At 45.5% G+C, this 24,683-nt stretch overlaps 1 protein-coding gene across 1 annotated transcript; it reads left to right on the top strand.

The window, feature by feature from the left end:
- The first annotated feature begins 2,052 nt into the window (after positions 1-2,052).
- LOC125548786 (uncharacterized) lies at positions 2,053-4,102 on the top strand. Its single transcript, XM_048712327.2, has 2 exons — positions 2,053-2,845; positions 2,924-4,102. The coding sequence occupies exons 1-2, from the start codon at positions 2,197-2,199 to the stop codon at positions 4,006-4,008; spliced, it is 1,734 nt and encodes a 577-aa protein (XP_048568284.2). The 5' UTR covers positions 2,053-2,196; the 3' UTR covers positions 4,009-4,102.
- Positions 4,103-24,683: the final 20,581 nt, after the last annotated feature.

Here is a 24,683-nt window from a genome sequence, read left to right as displayed (position 1 = left end):
ATAAAAATTGGAGCAGAAAACCTCCATGAAATGTGCTTGAAATTCTAAAATGCTGAAAATGACACTAGCAGCGTGCATGATAAAGCGAACACTGCTATAAACTTTTTACATTATATTCCCTTTGAAAATCAAAGCAACCCTAAACAAATCCATAATTAGATATGTAAATGTAAAATCGAGTGATGCGCAGAGCCAGAGTGGTATAACAAATACAACTCATTTTTAATATGCAAGCGTATGTGCTGTGTACTATTACAACCATTCTTTCAAATGTTCATGCACATGAAGACCGAAAACAAAGAAATTCCCCTTGTTCTTACTACTCTTGTCAAACAAGCTGGCTTCTTTCTCCTCTATTTAACAAAACTCCTCGCCTTCCACTTGTCCTTAAGCATGTAGCTTGATTAGTTTGGTAAAGTCTGTATAGCTGACACAGGTCTCTGACTTGGATTTCCTGGTCAAACTTGCTGTAGTATTTTGGTGTTGAATTTGTTCTGTGTTCTTCCTTGATGATGAGGGGGGAGGATGCTCTAAACTTAAATCAGTAATTGCATTGCATTCACATGTATCAATATATTAAGCAAAAGCTCGTATCTACGTTTGCTCGTTTATGAGTTAATTTCCCGTTTTTCTTCCCTTTTCTGAGAATTCTTTCTTTTGGAAAGGGTTGAATCTTTTTCATGCATATATACATGTTTGCTCGTTTCTGAGTTAATTTGCACTTTTATGTAGTTACCAATATTAAGCAAAAGCTCATTTTATTGTTACTGACGTTTGTACCATGCTTGGTTGAGCCATCTACGTTGTCCTTGAATCCCGGCCTCCTGCCGTGACCATTGCAACAACGAATAAGACGGTATTGGAGGAACGGATCTACTAGGTATCTAGCTCCAACTATAATGTGGCGGTGCGGTTCCTTCTCCAGCGATCGCCGCGGGTATGAGACCGGCGACGCAGATTTGGCTGCTGGATTCAGAGAGAAGCAGGGCACATGTAGAACGAGTTTGGCACGGAGCTTTACATAAGTTTACGGGCTCATTCCTGAACTGGCGTGTTTTAATTGCACGAAGGGTGAGGGTTAAAAATGCTAGACGTACAAAAGAATACAGGAATTTATAGGCTCTTTTCATCTAGTAACTAATCATAAACTTGCCCCCCTCCCCCCCCCCCCCCCCCCCCCCTCCCCCGATTTTCAGGAGGGTAGGCCGTGTTCTTCACCTATTGATCAATCAAATTAACTCTCTTTGTAAAACCGTGTAACTCATTTGTATGTGTAGCGTTACTCGGTGAGGGTAGGCCCGACACGGGTGAAATTTAGGAGGAGGCTGAATAGAATATGGAAGGGTTTGTAGCAGTCTCGGAAAAGCTGTACGTGTAGCATTTTTGTAGGTAGAACATATTTTCATGAACAGTGCTACACCTACGAACAAGTTACGTTAAGTTTTACGTAATGATCCAGTTGGCAAATTGTGATTGCGTGTGGGGAAGGAGGGCCCCACCCACCCTGAAAATTAGGGGGCCGAAGAAAATTGATGAAGGAAAATTACGTAAACTTTCGTAACTTCTTTCTTAGGTGTAGGATTACTGTATTTTCATAGTAAAAATTGACAATCATTTTTATATGATGTCAATCAATCTAAATTTAAAAATAGTACATATTTATGATTTTTCCATGAAGAATCTGATAATATTTTTTTTATTTGACCTGTCTCGGTAAATTTTCTATCAGTCTTGCTAAGTCTCAGTCGATGTTATATCCGTGAGATCTTACATTGAGAGCCGTGCAAAATTTTTGTTTATTTTTTTTTCTCTTAGGTAAATCCTAGCCGACTGAGACCTAGCCATAACCATTTTCTATATAGCTGTAGTTAGAATTAGATAAGTTTAACCATACTTTTAGGGTGCCTGTAGGTAGCACCAAAACGCTGTGTTCTCCTCTGTATTTGTCTTCCTCATTAAGGTGATGCATCAGAGGCATATACAAACGTTGGACTGCCAAGCAAAGCACCCCCAACTCACACGTAACCGCAGTCCGCAGCACAAGTTCAAAAATGCAGGGAGGAGGCAAGGAATCCAGCGGCAACTTATCTTAAAGCTTCTTCATCCACATGATCAATCAGCTCAGTCGCTCTCTGTCTCCTCGATCGAGGTCCAGGAGGGTGAAGGGTAGAAGAAGCCACTGTAGGTAGGAATAGGATGGAGCCAGCCTTGCACAAGGCGGCGGTGCAGGGGAGCGTGGCAAGCCTGAAGAACCTGGTGGCCGAGAACCCCAACATCCTTGGTTCCAAGACGCCCCAGCAGAACACCGCGCTGCACATCGCCGCCGAGCTCGGCCACGCCGGCTTCGCCGAGGCGGCCCTTGGTGTGGACGACAAGCTGCTCGTCAACAAGAACGCTGACGGCGACACGCCGCTGCACCTGGCGGCCAGGGCGGGGAAGGTGGACGTGGCGGACCTGCTCATCGGCCGAGCCAGGGCATGGCCGGCGGAGCATCCGCACCACTCCCCCGCCGCGCAGAATGGAAAGGCCGGGGAACCTTCCCGGAGCTCCCCTGGCACCGCGCAGGGGCCTCTGTTCATGGCCAACAAGGTCGGCGACACCCCGCTGCACGAGGCGGTGAAGCACGGCAGGAGCGCCGTCGCGCTCAAGCTGCTGGATGCCGAGCCCGGCCGCGGCCACGCGCTCAACGTGAAGCAGCAGACGCCGCTGCACATCGCCGCACGGGAGGGCCTCGCCGACGTCGTGGCCAAGATCGTCAGCCAGCCCTGGGTCCACGAGAAGTTCGTCCCCTCCGACTCCGTCAGCGGCACCGCCCTGCACCAGGCCGTCCTCGGCGGCCACGCACGTAAGTGGCCTGCCCGTCGCCTTCTTTTCGTTGCCATGTCCTGCACCGTGTGATTACAAATGGCGGCGATGCAAGCAGGCGTGGTGGAGATCCTGCTTGACGCGACGCCGCCGGACCAGATCGGGACGACGGACTCGAGCGAGAACAACGCGCTGCACTACGCGGCGCAGAAGAACAACGCCCGCGTGGTGAAGCTGCTGCTCAACCGGAAGGTGGACCTGGCCTACAAGCGCAACCGTGACCTGCAGTCGCCGCTGCACGTGGCCGCCTACTACGGCTCGACGGAGGCCATGGTGGAGCTGCTCAAGCAGTGCCCCGACGTGGCGGAGATGGTGGACAGCAACGGACGGAACGCCTTCCACGTCGCCATCACCAGCGGCAAGGTGGACGCCCTCAAGCGCCTGCTCAAGCACGTCCGCCCCGAGGAGATCGTCAACCGCGTCGACCGCGCCGGCAACACGCCGCTGCACCTCGCCGCCTCCCTGTCGCGCATCCAGTCGGCGCTGCTCCTGCTCAAGGACCGCCGCGTCAACCCGTGCGTCCTCAACCGGGAGGGCCAGTCCGCGCGCAGCCTCATCGAGAAGCGCGCCGCCACGGAGGAGATGGACACCTACGAGATGTACCTGTGGAAGACGCTCAAGAAGCACGAGGCCTCCAGGTGCAAGAAGGAGCAGCTGCCTCCGATCGCCACTTACCAGTCGCTGCGCAGCCGGAGGGCTGGCCACGACGAGTACTACGAGCTCAGCGTCGGGACCTACACGCTGGTGGCCACGCTGATCGCCACCGTCAGCTTTGCCGCCACCTTCACCATGCCAGGGGGGTACAGCCAGACCGAGGGCACGGCCCTCCACGGCCACAAGGCGGCGTTCAAGATCTTCGTCATCTCCAACACTGTGGCCATGTGCAGCTCCATCGTCGTCGTCTTCTGTTTCATCTGGGCGTGGCGGGACCCCGTCAAGTTCAAGCTCGACCAGCTCATGTGGGGCCACAGGCTCACCATCCTCGCCTGCCTCGCCATGGTCGTCTCGCTCATGACCGCCGTCTACATCACCGTTGCGCCCACGGCGAGGTGGCCTGCCTACGTTGTGATCGCCATCGGAGTCAGCACTCCCGCCGTGGTGTTCCTCATCCTTGGGAAAGAGGCATTGTACGTCCCAATGTAAGAGCTGACCGGCCGTGATTATTAAACAGGGAACGTGCATGTACTATGTAACTGGCACCGCTGCTGCAAGCAATGATCGTACCTGAATTTTGATTCACCTCATCAGACGACTCGATCGTCCGATGGCGACGCGTTGGCACGTCACGTTTGTCCCCGATCTTGTCGCGGCGCACATGCTCACCATCGACGATGGCAAGATCCATCTCCACCACGGCGCGCTCTAGATGGTTCTGATCGATAGACGGGGCGTGACAGTGGACGCGCGGTACATGCGCGAGGGAGAGCGCATCGAGATCGGTCAGGTTCTCTCGTTCCCATGTCATCTAGCTAGGGTTGACCGCCTAGTCGCACCGCCATGCACGACCTCGCTGCATGCGGGACCCCGCATGCACTGCGGGGAGAAGGAGCGGCATGCAGCGGCCGGATGCGAGACACCTGGCGCTGGGAGAGCTGCCGGATCAGATCCATGGCCGACTCACCGCCATGAGGGTCCCAGTTGCGGCCATGGTGAGGGGATAATTAGTGGCCACCGAGGGGAGGGGATCACACCCGATTCCCCACCTACCACCACTTCGACCAGATCCGATTCACATCTCGCCCACCTCTTCAGGCACATATGGGAGAGATCTAGGGTTTCCTTCCCCCCTCCACCACCGCCGGGCGACTTCTTCGGTTGGTGGCGCGGCAAGGTCCGCAGCGACGACTGCTCCTTTGCTCAGATTGCGGGGGGGGGGGGGGGGGGGGGGCTCGAAGACCCGCGGCGATCAGCCCATGACGACGGGCGACCAAGGTGGGGGAGATTTGGAGGGCGGCGCGACTTCACTGGTCACGGCGGGTTCGGGGGTGGGCGCAAACCACCACCGTCCAACCAGACTCGCCATATGGTGTGGCAGCGACTGGATCCGTCGGCGGCCGCACCAAAGAGTTCGAGATCTGCTGGAGGAGGGGCTGGATCCGCTGGAGGAGGGGCTGGCGACAAGTGGGAGGCTGCGGCGCGGGCGATGGGAGGAGGAGCCAAGGAGTGGGAGTCCCAGAAGATGGCGGCGCCCAAGGCAGCGCCTCCCCCTGCCGCTGCTCCGACCACAACTCCGGCCTCGAAGGGTTCCGAGGAACGCTGCCTCAACTGCAACAATTCAGGTCATTTTGCTCCTCGCTGCCCTACTATTCGATGTGAGAAATGCGGCAAGCTTGGTCATATGGCTCAACTCTGTCAAACTTTGAGGCCGTGGGAGTGTGTTCCTTTACTGTGTGGGTTTCAGTCCCCTGGCCAGGGTTTCTTCTATATTCCCGATCTGTGTGCATCTAAACAGAACTCTGGAAAAACGAACAATGTAGTTATCACTATCATAGAGGGGGCGGCTACTGTGAAAGAGATCGAACATGAATTCAACTGCATTTTTGCCCATAAACCTGGCAAGAAAAAATGGCGGTGTACTGCTCGTTCTATTAGTCCTGCCCAATTTGTCATGCGTTTCCCTAATGCCAGTGAGGTGGAAAGAGCATGTTGCTATGGCAAACGCCTTCCTCTGAAAGATGGCTTTGTCATTGTTAGTATTACCCCTTGGTCTGCATCTGTGGGGGCTAAAGGATCTATGGAAAAAGCTTGGGTTCGTGTGAGAAATGTCCCATTGGAAAAAAGGTGCTCCGAGCATGCTGCATATGCTGGGGGGCTGGTTGGTATAACTCTGTAAGTCGATGAGGCAACTTTACATAAGCCTGAATATGTCAGAATATTGCTTGGGTGCCGAGAGGTTAAAAAAATTCCCCCATCTGCTGAAGGTATGTTAGGAGAGCAGTTCTATGATTTCTTCTATGAAGTTGAGAAAGTGGTGTCCGTTGGAGGGGAAAAAGATCAATCCTCCATTGTTGTTGATAGCAGCGCATCCCCTTCTTTCCCTAAAAAAGCTAGGGTGGACTCATATCCCGCTTCCTCTGCGGAGCAAGGGGAAACTGATGCATCGATGGTGGGAAATCATTCGTCACAAAGTTATGACAAAAGCACACAGAGGTTGATGGTGGTTACTGAAAATCAAGAAGAGGAGGAGAGTGATGAGGGGAATCATACTGAATTGCTCATTGAGTCTATGGCTAGGGAGCCGGATAAGGAAAAAAACATCTTACTATGATTCTCCAATGAATAGCATGTCACATGAAAACATTGATGATGGGATGGGCTGTGAGGATGGGGTATATCTCCTGCTAAAAAAGGTGCTTGGGAAATCATCCAGACCCCTATCCCTGCTCCCCCCATGTTTCTTCAACATTATGATCACTCTCATGGGGTTGTGTTTCCTCCTTTGTCAGATTATGTGATCTGGCCCTCTCTGCCTCATACTGTTCCCCTTGAAGAAGGCTCGACTGAGGGAGGGGAGAATTGTAGTGCTTACACTGTTGAGTCACCATCGGGGTCTCCTCTTCATGATATGGGGATACCTGAAGACCTAACTTCACGCAGACAACTTGAGAGGTTGCAAAAAGTGGAGGATAGGGCTGCTAACAAGAGGAAGAAGCGGGACTCTGAAGGTAAAAACATGCTCAATACTAAAAATCAGTTTTCTGTCTTGTCTGATACTAAGATCGTTTTGCATGCATCCCTCATGGGAGTGCAAATTCCTGATGATAACTTTGACACTGTTAATGTTATCCGCGAACTAGAAATATTTAGGAATTTACTTCTTGATAAGAAAAATGAAAGAGCCTCTCCCAACATAGTTATCAATGACGGGCTGGGAAATAGTGTCCCATTATCTTTAACTTGGGAGGAAATAGATAGAGATGAGGAGGAAAATTTTATTCTTGTCCAATCTAAACAAAAAAAGAGAGAAAGAACCAGAGAAGGCGAGCAGTGGTCGTTTCGCCCCATAGAGACCCTGTTAGACCCATGACTATAAGTCAAAAAAAGAGTGGGAGGGTAGGGCTGCTATGAATCCTGGCAGACCTACCAGAGTGAGAGATAAACCTGGTCGTTACAAATGATCGGCATTTTTCAGAATTGTAGGGGGCGGGTAAGAAAGGCATGTCTACCTGCCTCACTGACATGATCAGTGCCCATGAGGTGGATTTCCTTGGGTTACAAGAAACTATGAAAAGTAACTATACTCCTTCCTTTTTTAGAAAATTAGATCCACTCCAGAAGTTTTATTGGGAGTGGAATCCTTCTAGGGGGGAATCTAGAGGCATCCTTTGTGGCATTAATAAAAATAAGTTTGATATACTTGAGGTGAAGCATGGGAAATTTATTTTGCAAATTGACCTTTTCGATAAGAGTAAGAACTATAAGTGGGCCTTGCTGGTGGTTTATGGGGCTGCACAGGATGAAAACAAACCTGAGTTCATAGCAGAGATGTCTTCTATGTGCCATAGAACTGCTATCCCCTACATAGTGGGGGAGATTTTAATATTCTTCGTCATAGTGGGGAAAAAAACAAGAAAACCCCCTTGTCTCATTTCTCTGATGTGTTCAATTCGGTTATACACCTGCTAGGACTGAGAGAAATCAATATGTCAGGAGGCTGCTATACATGGTCGAATAAACAGGAGAACCCTACCCTAGAAAAATTGGATAGGGTTTTAATGTCTTCGGACTGGGAGGACCTTTATCCCCTGGTCTCTGTTCGTAAGTTGGTCAAGGAGATTTCTAATCATAATCCATTGCTGTTAGATGGGGGTGTGGCATCATCTAGAGCCCCTGGGAGTAGATGCTTTAAGTTTGATAATGCATGGCTAAACAATCCAGACTTTCTTCCCCTGGTGGCGGAAATCTGGTCCCAACCTGTTTATACAAGTGATCCCATTGATATTTTAAATATCAAGTTGAAGAGAATTAAGAAGTTCTTCAAAGGTTGGGGGTCTAATATATTTGGTCAAAACAAGATTAGAAAAGATCTTATTAGACTCGAGCTGCAAGAGTTAGAAAAGCTTGAGGAGGGCCATGGCCTCTGTGGGGAGGCTTATACTAGGAAGTTGGACATCTTAGTTGAGCTTAATAACATGTACATTGAAGAAGAGACCCATTGGCACCAATTTTCTAATGGGAGATGGATCCTGAAGGGGGGATAATAACACAGACTTTTTTCATAAAGTGGCTAATGGGCGGCGTAGAAAACATACTATGATCTCACTGGAGTGTGGATCAATGTTTGTCGAAGGAACCAAGAATTTATTATCTCATGCTACTGAGTATTATAGAGACTTATTTGGACCGGCCCCTGGAAATATTTGTAAAATTGATGCCTCCCTTTGGTCTCAGGATGAAAATATCATGCCTGAGGATAATGAATACCTGACACACCCCTTTTCCCTTGAGGAAATTAAAGAAGCACTATTTGCGATGAAACCGAATCGAGCTCCTGGATCGGATAATATACCGGTGGAGTTCTACCAGCACTGCTGGGAAGTTGTGAGACCAAAACTATTCAGCCTCTTTGAACGGTTCTATGAGGGAAAATTAGATGTTCAACGACTAAACTATGGTATTATTACGTTGCTGCCTAAATCAGCAGATGCAAACAAAATTCAATAGTATAGGCCTATTTGCTTGCTACGGTGCCTGTATAAATTGATCACGAAATACATGGATCTCAGGGCCTCGAAGTTTGCTAACAAGCTGTTTAGCATTCAGCAGAATGCTTTTATTAAAGGGCGACATATAGTGGATGGTATCTTATCCTTACATGAGGTGCTGCACTATACTCATATCAAAAAGGAGGTGGGTGTGATCTTTAAGATCGACTTTGAGAAAGCCTATGACAAAGTGAATTGGGACTTCTTATTGGATTGTCAGCTAAACGCGGGTTTAACTCAAAATGGTGTGGGTGGGTGTCGCAAATCCTTAGGAATGGCACGGTGAGTGTTAAGATTAATGACGAGACTGGGCCCTATATCCAGAGTGCTAAAGGGGTGCGACAAGGGGACCCACACTCTCCATTCATGTTCAACCTTGCAGCAGAGTGTTTAACCAAAATGGTTATTACTGCCCAAAAAAACTGTCTCATCAAAGGGTTGGCCTCTGGGCTAATCGAGGGAGGGGTGGGCATCCTTCAATACGCTGACGACACTGTCCTATGTTTTGAACATGATACTGACAAGGCTGTCAATGTCAAGTTGTTGCTGTATATTTTCGAGCTCATGTCTGGGTTGAAAATCAATTACGATAAGAGTGAGGTGTTTGTGGTGGGAGGGGATAATGAAACTGACAGGATATATGCAGAGATATTTGGCTGTCGTGTGGGAACCTTACCCATGAGGTACTTGGGAGTACCAGTTACCTATTCCACTCTTAAGAACATTGAGCTGGATTTCTTAGATGCCAAAACGGTCAAAAAACTTGATGCATGGGTTGCATACGCAGCCTCCTCGGGTGCTAGACTCACTTCACTAGATTCTAGCTTGGATGGTATTCCATCCTACCTGATGTCCATGTTCCTCTTTAACAAAACATTTATTGAGAAGATTGATAAGCATCGCAGATGCTTCTTTTGGAGGAGGAAGAATAAGAAGCGTGCTTATCACATGGTTAAATGGGCTAGGGTTTGCCGGTCGAAGAGAATTGGTAGCTTGGGGATAAAAGATCTTCACAAGCAAAACATTAGTCTCCTTGTGAAATGGTGGTGGAAGTTAGAAACTAATGATGGACTATGGCAACGTATTGTCCGAGCGAAATATTTCAGGAACAAAACTGTTGTGAATATCCACAGCCATTTTTCTGATTCTCCTTGCTGGAAATCCATTATGAAGGTCAAAGATACTTATATGGCTGGGAGGAGAATCATCATTAATAAAGGGGATTTAGCCAGGGTTTGGCACGACCCATGGATAGATAACTGCACATTACGGGATCGTTTTCCTATCTTATATGACATCTGTCAAAATCAAGATTGCACTATTGCCTCCTTTGCAGCCAACAACTACGATCTAGCTTTTAGACATAGGTTGTTTGGTACATTAGAGGAGCAATGGAATTGGGTGGTGTGCGATGCTAGAAAGAAATCTTTGAATGAGAATCCTGACATTGTTTCTTGGTCCTTGAATAGTGGGGGTAAATTTACCACTAAATTTGTGTACGAGTGGCTGGAGAGAGACTTATCTGGCCCTAACTATAAAGGGGTGTGGAAAGCTGCGATCCCCATGATTTTTTTCTATGGCAGCTATTCCAAAACGCTATGCTTACGCGCGATAACATGCGACATAGGAATTGGCCAGGAAATCCTGTGTGCTCTTTTTGCACGGATGTGGAAACTGCTAATCATCTCTTTTTCACTTGTCCGCTCGCCCGCACGGCCTAGGGCGTGCTGGGCTTGACAGCGGGGCCTCTTGTGCCCCCAGTTCTATTTGGCAATGCTTTGCTTGGCTATACAAGTTCCTTCCAGGAGGGAAGAAATTTTATATGATGATTATTGCGGCCGTGTGCTGGGCAGTGTGGTGCCTTCGTAACAAAACTACTTTTGACAAGTATAATGCTCGTACTCCTTTGGAGGCTGTCTTCACCGCTTGCTCTTTTATGTTATACTGGGCAAGGCTGCTTAAGGAGGAAGACAAGACAAGATTCCAGGCTGGTGTGAAGAGGCTTGCTCATGTGGCGGCTACCCTAGCGGACAAATCATATGCGCGCGGCAGGCTGCTCCTGGGAGATGGGGATGGTATTCAGATTGGATAGTTATCTCGGTCCTGTTACTTTAGATTGGCCTATATCCACTGGGGTCTGATGCCCGCGGGATTTGTTCTTTTGGTGATGTTGGTCCCTCTTTTTTGGAGTCCTATATTCTAGACAGGTGCTTTTGGTTCGAGTGGTGGTTGTAGTGTCGTCAGGTTTTCGCCCCACAGCTGATAGTCCGTTTAAGGGTTGTCATGCGGTGGGTTTCTTGGCGGTGCACCAACTCGCTCTTGCCCCTCTCAGTCTCCTTCGCTGGGTAGTTGTCTTAGTTGGCTCGGTGCTTATCTTGTGATCCTGAACTACAAAGACTGATGTATTTCCGTTGATTGCAAAATTAATGGAAAGGGGTGTGAGCCCAGTTGGAAAAAAAGCTCCATGGAGATGGTTCGTGGGGGAGTGAGCCTAGTTCAACTGATTGGAAGAGTGGATGTACAAACCTAACACTTGGATTCAAATTCTCACGGAGGCGAATTTATGTTCCTATTTATTTTTAAGGACCAGGCTTTCCTGATACTCACACGTTTATTGAGGACTGGGCTCGGTGCATAATCGTGATAAAAAAATTCTAGTACTCATCATAATTAAAAAGGCCGTATGCATCCCTAGTTGGTGCAGAGGTTGGAGAAGTGAAATTCTCCCCAATTTTAGTTAGATCGGGCGGCGCCGAAAATACTTGACGAGGCCCCCGCGTTGCACCTGCTAGAGCGACTCGGGCGGCACCGAAAACCTAGCCGCCGCCGCACACTCCCTCATCACCTCCCTCCGCCGCCGCCGGGGGACGCCGCCGGGCTAATCCCGGGGACCAACGGCGGTGCGGAGGATTTCCTCTCTCCCACGTCTCTGGGGTGGTGCGGGGCCCCTAGACGTGTGGTAGCATGGCCGATCTGATTTCTGCGGCGCGGCGGATGGCTGCGGCAAGCGGCGGGAGGTCACTCTGTCCTTGGACGGCGATGGCTTGGCGCGGCGGGCGGCGGGCGGGGCTGCGGGCACAGCGCCTGGTCCTTCGGGTGGCGGCGGCCGGCTTGGCTGCGATGGTGTCATGCTGCCTTCAGATCAGCGGCGGTATGGAGGGCCTGGTGATCTTGTCGGGGGCACCTCCAGTCAGATCTATTCCGACCGGTGCAGCTGATACGTCCATTTTGCATCATGCTTTTATATCAATATTTATCGCATTATGGACTGTTATTTCATTTTATGTCACAATACTTATGGCTATTCTCTCTTATTTTACAAGGTTTACATAAAGAGGGAGAATGCCGGCAGCTGGAATTCTGGGCTGGAAAAGGAGCAAATATTAGAGACCTATTCTGCGCAACTCCAAAAGTCCTGAAACTCCACGGAACGTCTTAAAATAAATAAAGAAAAATCCTCGCCAAAGATGAAGGCCAGGGGGCCCACACCCTGCTCACGAGGGTGGGGGGCGCACCCCCCTAGGGCGCGCCCCCCTACCTCGTGGGCCCCCTGGTGGGTCTCCGACGTCCATCTTCTCCTATATGAAGTCTTTCGATGAGAAAAAATAGCAAGCAACCTTTCGGGACGAGACTCCGCCACCACGAGGCGGAACCGAGGCGGAACCAATCTAGAGCTCTGGCAGAGCTGTTCTGCCGGGGAAACTTCCCTCCGGGAGGGGGAAATCATCACCATCGTCATCACCAACGCTCCTCTCATCGGGAGAGGGAAATCTCCATCAACATCTTCACCAGCACCATCTCATCTCCAAACCCTAGTTCATCTCTTGTATCCAATTCTTGTCTCAAAGTACGGGATTGGTGCTAGTAGGTTGCTAGTAGTGTTGATTACTCCTTGTAGTTGATGCTAGTTGGTTTAATTGGTGGAAGATTATATGTTCAGATCCTATATGCATATTATTACCCCTCTGATTATGAACATGAATATGCTTTGTGAGTAATTACGTTCGTTCCTGAGGACAAGGGAGAAGTCTTGCTATGAGTAGTCATGTGAATTTGGTACTCGTTTGATATTTTGATAAGATGTATGTTGTCTAGCCTCTAGTGGTGTTATGTGAACGTCGACTACATAACACTTCACCATTATTTGGGCCTAGAGGAAGGCATTGGGAAGTAATAAGTAGATGATGGGTTGCTAGAGTGATAGAAGCTTAAACCCTAGTTTACGCGTAGCTTCGTAAGGGGCTGATTTGGATCCATATGTTTCATGCTATGGTTAGGTTTACCTTAATACTTTTGTTGTAGTTGTGGATGCTTGCAATAGAGGTTAATCATAAGTGGGATGCTTGTTCAAGTAAGAACAGCACCCAAGCACCGGTCCACCCACATATCAAATTATCAAAGTATCGAACGCGAATCATATGAACGTGATGAAAACTAGCTTGACAATATTCCCATGTGTCCTCGGGAGCGCTTTTCCTATTATAAGAGTTTGTTCCGGCTTGTCCTTTGCTACAAAAGGATTGGGCCACCTTGCTGCACTTTATTTACTTTTGTTACTTGTTGCTCGTTACAATTTATCCCATCACAAAACTATCTGTTACCACTTATTTCAGTACTTGCAGAGAATACCTTGCTGAAAACCGCTTATCATTTCCTTCTGCTCCTCGTTGGGTTCGACACTCTTACTTATCGAAAGGACTACGATAGATCCCCTATACTTGTGGGTCATCAAGACTCTTTTCTGGCGCCGTTGCCGGGGAGTGTAGCGCCTTTGGTAAGTGGAATTTGGTACGGAAAAATTTATATAGTGTGCTGAAATTTACTGTCACTTGTTACTATGGAAAGTAATTCTCTGAGGGGCTTGTTCGGGGTATCTTCACCCTGTCCAGTAGAGCAAAGAGTTGCTCCTCAACCTACTGAACCTATTAATGAAACTCCTTTTGAATTTCCTGTGGCTATGATGGAAAAACTGCTAGCTAATCCTTTTACAGGAGATGGAATAAAACATCCTGATGAGCACTTAATATATATGGATGAAGTTTGTGGACTATTTAAGCTTGCAGGTATACCCGATGATGTTGCTAAGAAGAAGGTCTTCCCTTTATCTTTGAAGGGATACGCATTGATATGGTATAGGCTATGTGATGATATGAGATCGTGGGACTATAAAAGATTGAAGCTGGAATTTCATCAAAAGTATTACCCTATGCATCTTGTTCATCGTGATCGAAATTATATATATAATTTCTGGTCTCGCGAAGGAGAAAGCATCGCTCAAGCTTGGGGGAGGCTTAAACCAATGTTATATTCATGCCCCAATCATGAGCTCTCGAGAAAAATAATTATGCAAAGTTTTTATGCTCAGCTTTCTGAAAACAATCGTACCATGCTCGATACTTCTTGTGCTGGCTCTTTTATGATGAAGACTATTGAATTCAGATGGAATTTATTGGATAGAATTAAACGCAACTCTGAAGATTGGGACCTCGATGAAGGTAAGGAGTCAGGCATGACACCTAAGTTTGATTGTGTTAAATCTTTTATGGATACCGATATTTTCCGTAAGTTTAGCACTAAATATGGACTTGACTCTGAGATAGTAGCTTCTTTCTATGAATCTTTTGCTACTTATGTTGATCTCCCTAAGGAGAAGTAGTTTAAATATCATGCTCCCATAAAAGTAAAAGTAGCTGCACCTATTAAAATTGAAGAAAAGACTGTCACTTATAATGATCCTATTGTTCCTACTTCTTATGTTGAGAAACCACCTTTCCCTATTAGAGTAAAGGATCATGTTAAAGCTTCAACTGTTGTTCGTAAAAGCAATATTAGAACTTATACACCTCTTGAGCAAGTTAAAGTAGAACCTAATATTGCTATTGTTAAAGATCTCTTGTCTGATAATATTGATGGGCATGTTATTCAGTTTGAACGTGAAACTGCTAGAATTGCTAAACCTGTGGTAGGCGTGCCTGTTATTTCTGTTAAAGTAGGAGACCATTGTTATCATGGCTTATGTGACATGGGTGCTAGTGCTAGTGTTATACCTCATGACTTATACAAAGAAATTAAGAATGAAATTGCACCTGCTGAGTTAGAAGATATTGATGTTACTATTAAACTTGCTAATAGAGATACTATTGCACCAATTGGAATTGTTAGAGATGTTGAAGTCTTGTGTGGGAAAACTAAATATCATGCTGATTTTCTTGTTCTTACTTCTCCACAAGATAGCTTTTGTCCCATTATATTTGGTAGACCCTTCTTAAATATTGTCAATGCTACCATAGACTGCACTAAGAATATTGTTACTGTTGGTTTGGATGATATGGTTCATGAGTTTAATTTCTCTAAATTTAGTAAACAACATCGTGAGGAAGAATTACCTAGTAAGGATGAAATTATTGGTCTTGCTTCTATTACCGTACCTCCTAGTGATCCTTTAGAACACTATTTGCTAGACCATGAAAATGATATGTTCATGAATGAAAGAAGGGAAATAGATGAAGTATTCTTTAAACAGGAACCTATTCTGCAACACAATTTGCCTGTTGAAATTTTAGGAGATCCTCCTCCACCCAAGGGTGATCCCGTGTTTGAGCTTAAACCATTGCCTGATAATCTTAAATATGCTTATCTTGATGAAAAGAAGATATATCCTGTTATTATTAGTGCTAACCTTTCAGAGCATGAAGAAGAAAGATTATTGAAAACTCTAAAGAAGCATCGTGTTGCTATTGGATATACTCTTGATGATCTTAAGGGCATTAGTCCCACTCTATGTCAACATAAAATAAATTTGGAAGCAGATGCCAAACCAGTTCGTGATCCTCAACGACGTCTGAATCCTAAAATGAAATAAGTGGTAAGAAAAGAAATACTTAAGCTTCTGGAGGCAGGTATAATTTATCCCTTTGCTCATAGTGAGTGGGTAAGTCCTGTCCATTGTGTCCCTAAGAAGGGAGGTATTACTGTTGTTCCCAATTATAAAGATGAATTGATTCCACAAAGAATTATCACATGTTATAGGATGGTAATTGATTTCCGCAAATTAAATAAAGCTACTAAGAAAGATCATTACCCCTTACCTTTTATTGATCAAATGCTAGAAAGATTATGCAAACACACACAGTATTGCTTTCTAGATGGTTATTCTGGTTTCTCTCAAATACCTGTGTCGGCTAAAGATCTATCAAAGACTACTTTTACTTGCCCTTTTGGTACTTTTTCTTATAGACGTATGCCTTTTGGTTTATGTAATGCACCTGCTACCTTTCAAAGATGCATGATGGCTATATTCTCTGACTTTTGTGAAAAGATTTGTGAGGTTTTCATGGACGACTTTTCGGTCTATGGTTCCTCTTTTGACGATTGCTTGAGCAATCTTGATCGAGTTTTGCAGAGATGTGAAGAAACTAATCTTGTCTTGAATAGGGAAAAGTGTCACTTTATGGTTAATGAAGGTATTGTCTTGGGGCACAAAGTTTCTGAAAGAGGTATTGAAGTTGATAAAGCCAAAGTTGATGCTATTGAAAAGATGCCATGTCCCAAGGACATCAAAGGTATAAGAAGTTTCCTTGGTCACGCCGGATTTTACAGGAGGTTCATTAAGGACTTCTCAAAAATTTCCCGGCCTCTGACTAATTTATTGCAAAAAGATATACCATTTGTCTTTGATGATGATTGTGTAGAAGCATTTGAAATACTTAATAAAGCATTAGTCTCTGCACCTATTGTTCAACCACCTGATTGGAATTTACCCTTTCGAAATTATGTGTGATGCTAGTGATTATGCTGTAGGTGCTGTTCTAGGGCGAAGAGTGAAGGAAATATGCCCTAGAGGCAATAATAATGTTATTATTTTATTTCCTTATATCATGATAAATGTTCATTATTCATGCTAGAATTGTATTATCCGGAAACATAATACTTCTGTGAATACATAGACAAACTAAACGTCACTAGTATGCCTCTACTTGACTAGATCATTAATCAAAGATGGTTATGTTTCCTAACCATAGACATGTGTTGTCATTTGATTAACGGGATCACATTATTAGGAGAATGATGTGATTGACTTGACCCATTCCATTAGCTTAGCACCCGATCGTTTAGTATGTTGCTATTGCTTTCTTCATGACTTATACATGTTCCTATGACTATGAGGTTATGCAACTCCCGTTTGCCGGAGGAACACTTTGTGTGCTACCAAACGTCACAACGTAACTGGGTGATTATAAAGGAGCTCTACAGGTGTCTCCAAAGGTAAATGTTGGGTTGGCGTATTTCGAGATTAGGATTTGTCACTCCGATTGTCGGAGAGGTATCTCTGGGCCCTCTCGGTAATGCACATCACATAAGCCTTGCAAGCATTGCAACTAATGAGTTAGTTGCGAGATGATGTATTACGAAACGAGTAAAGAGACTTGCCGGTAACGAGATTGAACTAGTTATTGATATACCGACGATCAAATCTCGGGCAAGTAACATACCGATGACAAAGGGAACAACGTATGTTGTTATGCGGTCTGACCGATAAAGATCTTCGTAGAATATGTGGGAGCCAATATGAGCATCCAGGTTCCGCTCTTGGTTATTGACCAGAGACATGTCTCGGTCATGTCTACATTGTTCTTGAACCCGTAGGGTCCGCACGCTTAAGGTTTCGATGACATTTATATTATGAGTTTATGAGTTTTGATGTACCGAAGTTAGTTCAGAGTCCCGGATGTGATCATGGACATTACGAGGAGTCTCGAAATGGTCAAGACATAAAGATTGATATATTGGACGGCTATATTCGGACACCGGAAGTGTTCCGGGTGATTTCGGAGAGAACCGGATGTTGGATATATGCCCTAGAGGCAATAATAAATAAGTTATTATTATATTTCCTTGTTCATGATAATTGTTTATTATCCATGCTAGAATTGTATTGATAGGAAACTCAGATACATGTGTGGATACATAGACAACACCATGTCCCTAGTAAGCCTCTAGTTGACTAGCTCATTGATCAATAGATGGTTACGGTTTCCTGACCATGGACATTGGATGTCGTTGATAACGAGATCACATCATTAGGAGAATGATGTGATGGACAAGACCCAATCCTAAGCCTAGCACAAGATCATGTAGTTCGTATGTTAAAGCTTTTCTAATGTCAAGTATCATTTCCTTAGACCATGAGATTGTGCAACTCCCGGATACCGTAGGAGTGCTTTGGGTGTGCCAAACGTCACAACGTAACTGGGTGGCTATAAAGGTACACTACAGGTATCTCTGAAAGTGTCTGTTGGGTTGGCACGAATCGAGACTGGGATTTGTCACTCCGTGTGACGGAGAGGTATCTCTGGGCCCACTCGGTAGGACATCATCATAATGTGCACAATGTGATCAAGGAGTTGATCATGGGATGATGTGTTACGGAACGAGTAAAGAGACTTGCCGGTAACGAGATTGAACAAGGTATCGGGATACCGACGATCGAATCTCGGGCAAGTACAATACCGCTAGACAAAGGGAATTGTATACGGGATTGATTAAGTCCTTGACATCGTGGTTCATCCGGTGAGATCATCATGGAACATGTGGGAGCCAACATGGGTATCTAGATCCCGCTGTTGGTTATTGACCGGAGAGTCATCTCGGTCATGTCTGCATGTCTCCCGAACCCGTAGGGTCTACACACTTAAGGTTCGGTGACGCTAGGGTTATAGAGATATTAGTATGCGGTAACCCGAAAGTTGTTCGGAGTCCCGGATGAGATCCCGGACGTCATGAGGAGTTCCGGAATGGTCCGGAGGTAAAGAATTATATATAGGAAGTGCTATTTCGGCCATCGGGACAAGTTTCGGGGTCACCGGTATTGTACCGGGACCACCGGAAGGGTCCCGGTGGTCCACCGGGTGGGGCCACCTGCCCCGGGGGCCACATGGGCTGTAGGGGGTGCGCCTTGGCCTATATGGGCCAAGGGAACCAGCCCCAAGAGGCCCATGCACCAAGAGTAGAGGAAAAGGGAGAGTCCTAAAGGGGGAAGGCACCTCCGAGGTGCCTTGGGGAGGATGGACTCCTCCCCCCCTTGGCCGCACCCTTCCTTGGAGGAAGGGGCAAGGCTGCGCCCTCCCCCTCTCCCTTGGCCCTATATATAGTGGGGGGAAGGGAGGACAACCATACCTAAGCCCTGGCGCCTCCCTCTCCCTCCCATGACACATCTCCCTCCTCCCGCAGCGCTTGGCGAAGCCCTGTTGGAATCCCGCTACTTCCACCACCACGCTGTCGTGCTGCTGGATCTCCATCAACCTCTCCTTCCCCCTTGCTGGATCAAGAAGGAGGAGACGTCGCTGCTCCGTACGTGTGTTGAACGCGGAGGTGCCGTCCGTTCGGCGCTAGGATCATCGGTGATTTGGATCACGACGAGTACGACTCCATCAACCCCGTTCTCTTGAACGCTTCCGCGCGCGATCTACAAGGGTATGTAGATCCACTCCTCCCTCGTTGCTGGATGACTCCATAGATAGATCTTGGTGATGCGTAGGAAAATTTTGAATTTATGCTACGTTCCCCAACAGTGGCATCATGAGCTAGGTCTATGCGTAGTTTCTATGCATGAGTAGAACACAAAGTAGTTGTGGGCGATGATTTGTTCAATTTGCTTGCCGTTACTAGTCCAATCTTGATTCGGTGGTATTGTGGGATGAAGCGGCCCGGACCGACCTTACACGTACTCTTACGTGAGACTGGTTCCACCGATTGACATGCACTAGTTGCATAAGGTGGCTAGCGGGTGTCTGTCTCTCCCACTTTAGTCGGATCGGATTCGATGAAAAGGGTCCTTATGAAGGGTAAATAGCAATTGGCATATCACGTTGTGGTTTTTGCGTAGGTAAGAAACGTTCTTGCTAGAAACCCATAGCAGCCACGTAAAACATGCAAACAACAATTAGACGACGTCTAACTTGTTTTTGCAGGGTATGCTATGTGATGTGATATGGCCAAAAGGATGTGATGAATGATATATGTGATGTATGAGATTGATCATGTTCTTGTAATAGGAATCACGACTTGCATGTCGATGAGTATGACAACCGGCAGGAACCATAGGAGTTGTCTTAATTTATTTATGACCTGCGTGTCAACATAAACGTCATGTAATTACTTTACTTTATTGCTAATCGTTAGCTGTAGTAGTAGAAGTAATAGTTGGCGAGACAACTTCATGGAGACACAATGATGGAGATCATGGTGTCATGCCGGTGACGATGATGATCATGGAGCCCCGAAGATGGAGATCATAAGGAGCAATATGATATTGGCCATATCATGTCACTATTTGATTGCATGTGATGTTTATCATGTTTATACATCTTATTTGCTTAGAACGATGGTAGTAAATAAGATGATCCCTCACTAAAATTTCAAGAAGGTGTTCCCCCTAACTGTGCACCGTTGCGAAAGTTCGTCGTTTCGATGCACCACGTGATGATCGGGTGTGATAGATTCTAACGTTCACATACAACGGGTGTAAGACAGATTTACACACGCGAAACACTTAGGTTGACTTGACGAGCCTAGCATGTGTACAGACATGGCCTCGGAACACAGAAGACCGAAAGGTCGAGCATGAGTCGTATGGTAGATACGATCAACATGAAGATGTTCACCGATGTTGACTAGTCCGTCTCACGTGATGATCGGACACGGCCTAGTTGACTCGGATCATGTAATCACTTAGATGACTAGAGGGATGTCTATCTGAGTGGGAGTTCACAAGATGAACTTAATTATCCTGAACATAGTCAAAAGATTTTTGCAAATTATGTCGTAGCTCGCGCTTCAGTTCTACTGTTTAGATATGTTCCTAGAGAAAAATTTAGTTGAAAGTTGATAGTAGCAGTTATGCGGACTAGGTCCGTAAACCGAGGATTGTCCTCATTGCTTCATAGAAGGCTTATGTCCTTAATGCACCGCTCAGTGTGCTGAACCTCGAACGTCGTCTGTGGATGTTGCGAACATCTGACATACACATTTTGATAACTACATGATAGTTCAGTTAAACGGCTTAGAGTTGAGGCACCAAAGATGTTTTTAAAACATCGCGAAACATATGAGATGTTTCGAGGGCTGAAATTGGGATTTCAGGCTCGTGCCCACGTCAAGAGGTATAAGACCTTCGACGATTTTTCTTAGCCTGCAAACTAAGGGAGAAAAGCTCAATTGTTGAGCTTGTGCTCAGATTGTCTGAGTACAACAATCATTTGAATCAAGTGGGAGTTGATCTTCCAAATGAGATAGTGATGTTTCTCCGAAGTCATTACCACCAAGCTGCTAGAGCTTCGTGATGAACTATAATGTATCGGGGACATATATGATGATCCTTGAGATATTCGCGATGTTTGACACCACAAAAGTAGAAATCAAGAAGGAGCATCAATTGTTGATGGTTGGTGAAACCACTAGTTTCAAGAAGGGCAAGGGCAAGAAGGGATACTTCTTGAAACGGCAATTCAGCTGCTGCTCTAGTGAAGAAACCCAAGGTTGAACCCAAACCCGAGACTAAGTGCTTCTGTAATAAGGGGAACAGCCACTGGAGCAGAATTACCCTAGATACTTGGTAGATGAGAAGGCTGGCAAGGTCAATAGAAGTATATTGGATATACATTGTGTTAATGTGTACTTTACTAGTACTCCTAGTAGCACCAGGGTATTAGATACCGGTTCGGTTGCTAAGTGTTGGTAACTCGAAATAAAAGCTACGGAATAAACGGAGACTAGCTAAAGGTGAGCTGACGATATGTGTTGGAAGTGTTTCCAATGTTGATATGATCAAGCATCGCACGCTCCCTCTACCATTGAGATTGGTGATTGCGTTGAGCATAGACATGATTGGATTATGTCTATCACAATACGGTTATTCATTTAAGGAGAATAATGGTTACTCTGTTTATTTGAATAATACCTTCAATGGTCTTACACCTAAAATGAATGGTTTACTGAATCTCGATCGTAGTGATACACATGTTCATGCCAAAAGATAGTAATGATAGTACCACCTACTTGTGGCACTGCCACGTAAGTCATATCGGTATAAAACGCATGTAGAAGCTCCATGTTGATGGATCTTTGGACTCACTCATTTTTGAAAGGATTGAGACATGCGAACCATGTTTGTTGGTAGATATGCATGAAGAAAGTCTATACAGATGGATCGTTTTGACTCACTTGATTTTGAATCACTTGAGACATGCAAATCATACCACATGGGAAAGATGACTGAAAGCCTCATTTTCAGTAAAATGAAACTAGAAAGCAACTTGTTGGAAGTAATACATTTTGATGTGTGCAGTCCAACGAGTGCTGAGGCGTGTAGTGGATATCGTTATGTTCTTACTTCACAGATGATTTGAGTAGATGTTGAGTATATTTACTTGATGAATCACGAGTCTGAATTATTGAAAGGTTCAAGTAATTTCAGGGTGAAGTTGAAAGATCGTCGTGACAAGAGGATAAAAGATCTATGATATGATCATAGAGATGAATATCTGAATTACGAGTTTGGCACATAATTAAGACATTGTGGAAATTGTTTCACAACTAATACAGCCTGGAATACCGTAGCATGATGGTGTGTCCGAACATCATAACTGCACCCTATTGGATATGATGCATACCATGATGTCTCTTATTGAATTACCACAATAGTTTATGGGTTAGGCATTAGAGACAACCACATTCACTTTAAATAGGGCACCACGAAATTCCGATGAGATGACACCGTATGAACTATGGTTTAGAGAAACCTAAGCTGTCATTTCTTAAAAGTTTGGGGCTGTGACGCTTATGTGAAAAAGTTTCAGGCCGATAAGCTCGAACCCAAAGCGGATAAAAACATCTTCATAGGACATCCGAAACAGTTGGGTATACCTCCTGTCTCAGATTCGAAAGCAATAAATGATTGTTTCTAGAATCGGGTCCTTTCTCGAGGAAAAGTTTCTCTCGAAAGAATTGAGTGGGAGAATGGTGGAGACTTGATGAGGTTATTGAACCGTCTCTTCAACTAGTGTGTGGCAGGGCACAGGAAGTTGTTCCTGTGGCACCTACACCAATTGAAGTGGAAGCTTATGATAGTGATCATGAAACTTTAGATCAAGTCACTACCAAACCTCGTGGGATGACAAGGACGCGTACTACTTCAGGGTGGTATGTGATCCTATCTTGGAAGTCATGTTGCTAGACAACAATGAACCTACGAGCCATGGAGAAGCGATGGTGGGCCCGGATTCCGATAAATGGCTCGAGGCCATAAAATCCGAGAGAGGATCCATGTATGAAAACAAAGTGTAGACTTTGGCAGAACAGCTCGATGGTCGTAAGGCTATTGAGTACAGATGGATTTTAAAAGGAAGACGAACAATGATGGTAAGTATCACCATTAAGAAAGCTCGACTTGTCGTTAAGATGAGAAACTTGTATTTCCAAAGAAGTGAGTGGGAGCACTATAGAATTTCTGATAAATATATGTTGTTGACATATTGTTGATCAGAAATGACGTAGAATTTCTGGAAAGCATATAGGGTTATTTGGAAAGTGTTTTTCAATGGAAAGCCTGGATTAAGCTACTTGAACATTGAGCATCAAGATCTATAAGGATAGATCAAAACGCTTAATGGTACTTTCAAATGAGCACATACCTTGACATGATCTTGAAGGTGTTCAAGATGGATCAGTCAAAGAAGGAGTTCTTGCCTGAGTTGTAAGGTATGAAGTTAAGACTTAAAGCTCGACCACGGTAGAAGAAAGAGGAAGGACGAAGGTCGTCCCCTATGCTTAAGACATAGGCTCTACAGTATGCTATGCTGTGTACCGCACCTGAAGTGTGCCTTACCATGAGTTAGTCAAGGGGTACAAGAGTGATCCAAGAATGGATCACAGGACAGCGGTCAAAGTTATCCTTAGTAACTAGTGGACTAAGGAATTTTCTCGATTATGGAGGTGGTAAAAGAGTTCGTCGTAAAGGGTTACGTCGATGCAAGCTTAACACCTATCCGGATAGCTCTGAGTAGAGATACAGGATACGTATACTGGAGCAACAATTTAGAATAGCTCCAAGTAGAACAGTTATTTGGAATAGCTCCAAATAGAACGTGGTAGCTGCATCTAGGAGAAGACATAGAGATTTGTAAAGCACACACGGATCTGAAAGGTTCAGACCCGTTGACTAAAACCTCTCTCACAAGCAACATGATCAAACCCAGAACTCATTGAGTGTTAATCACATAGTGATGTGAACTATATTATTGACTCTAGTAAACTCTTTGGATGTTGGTCACATGGCGATGTGACCTATGAGTGTTAATCACATGGCGATGTGAACTAGATTATTGACTCTAGTGCAAGTGGGAGACTGTTGGAAATATGCCCTAGAGGCAATAATAAATAAGTTATTATTATATTTCCTTGTTCATGATAATCGTTTATTATCCATGCTAGAATTGTATTGATAGGAAACTCAGATACATGTGTGGATACATAGACAACACCATGTCCCTAGTAAGCCTCTAGTTGACTAGCTCATTGATCAATAGATGGTTACGGTTTCCTGACCATGGACATTGGATGTCGTTGATAACGAGATCACATCATTAGGAGAATGATGTGATGGACAAGACCCAATCCTAAGCCTAGCACAAGATCATGTAGTTCGTATGCTAAAGCTTTTCTAATGTCAAGTATCATTTCCTTAGACCATGAGATTGTGCAACTCCCGGATACCGTAGGAGTGCTTTGGGTGTGCCAAACGTCACAACGTAACTAGGTGGCTATAAAGGTACACTGCAGGTATCTCCGAAAGTGTCTGTTGGGTTGGCACGAATCGAGACTGGGATTTGTCACTCCGTGTGACGGAGAGGTATCTCTGGGCCCACTCGGTAGGACATCATCATAATGTGCACAATGTGATCAAGGAGTTGATCACAGGATGATGTGTTACGGAACGAGTAAAGAGACTTGCCGGTAACGAGATTGAACAAGGTATCGGGATACCGACGATTGAATCTCGGGCAAGTACAATACCGCTAGACAAAGGGAATTGTATACGGGATTGATTAAGTCCTT

Source organism: Triticum urartu, chromosome 3A, assembly GCF_056163025.1.
Source record: "Triticum urartu cultivar PI428250 chromosome 3A, HENAU_Tu73, whole genome shotgun sequence".
Classification (NCBI taxonomy): Eukaryota; Viridiplantae; Streptophyta; class Magnoliopsida; order Poales; family Poaceae; genus Triticum; species Triticum urartu.
The sequence above is the reverse complement of the archived record's forward strand: the minus strand, read 5'-3'. Positions and strand labels throughout refer to the sequence as shown.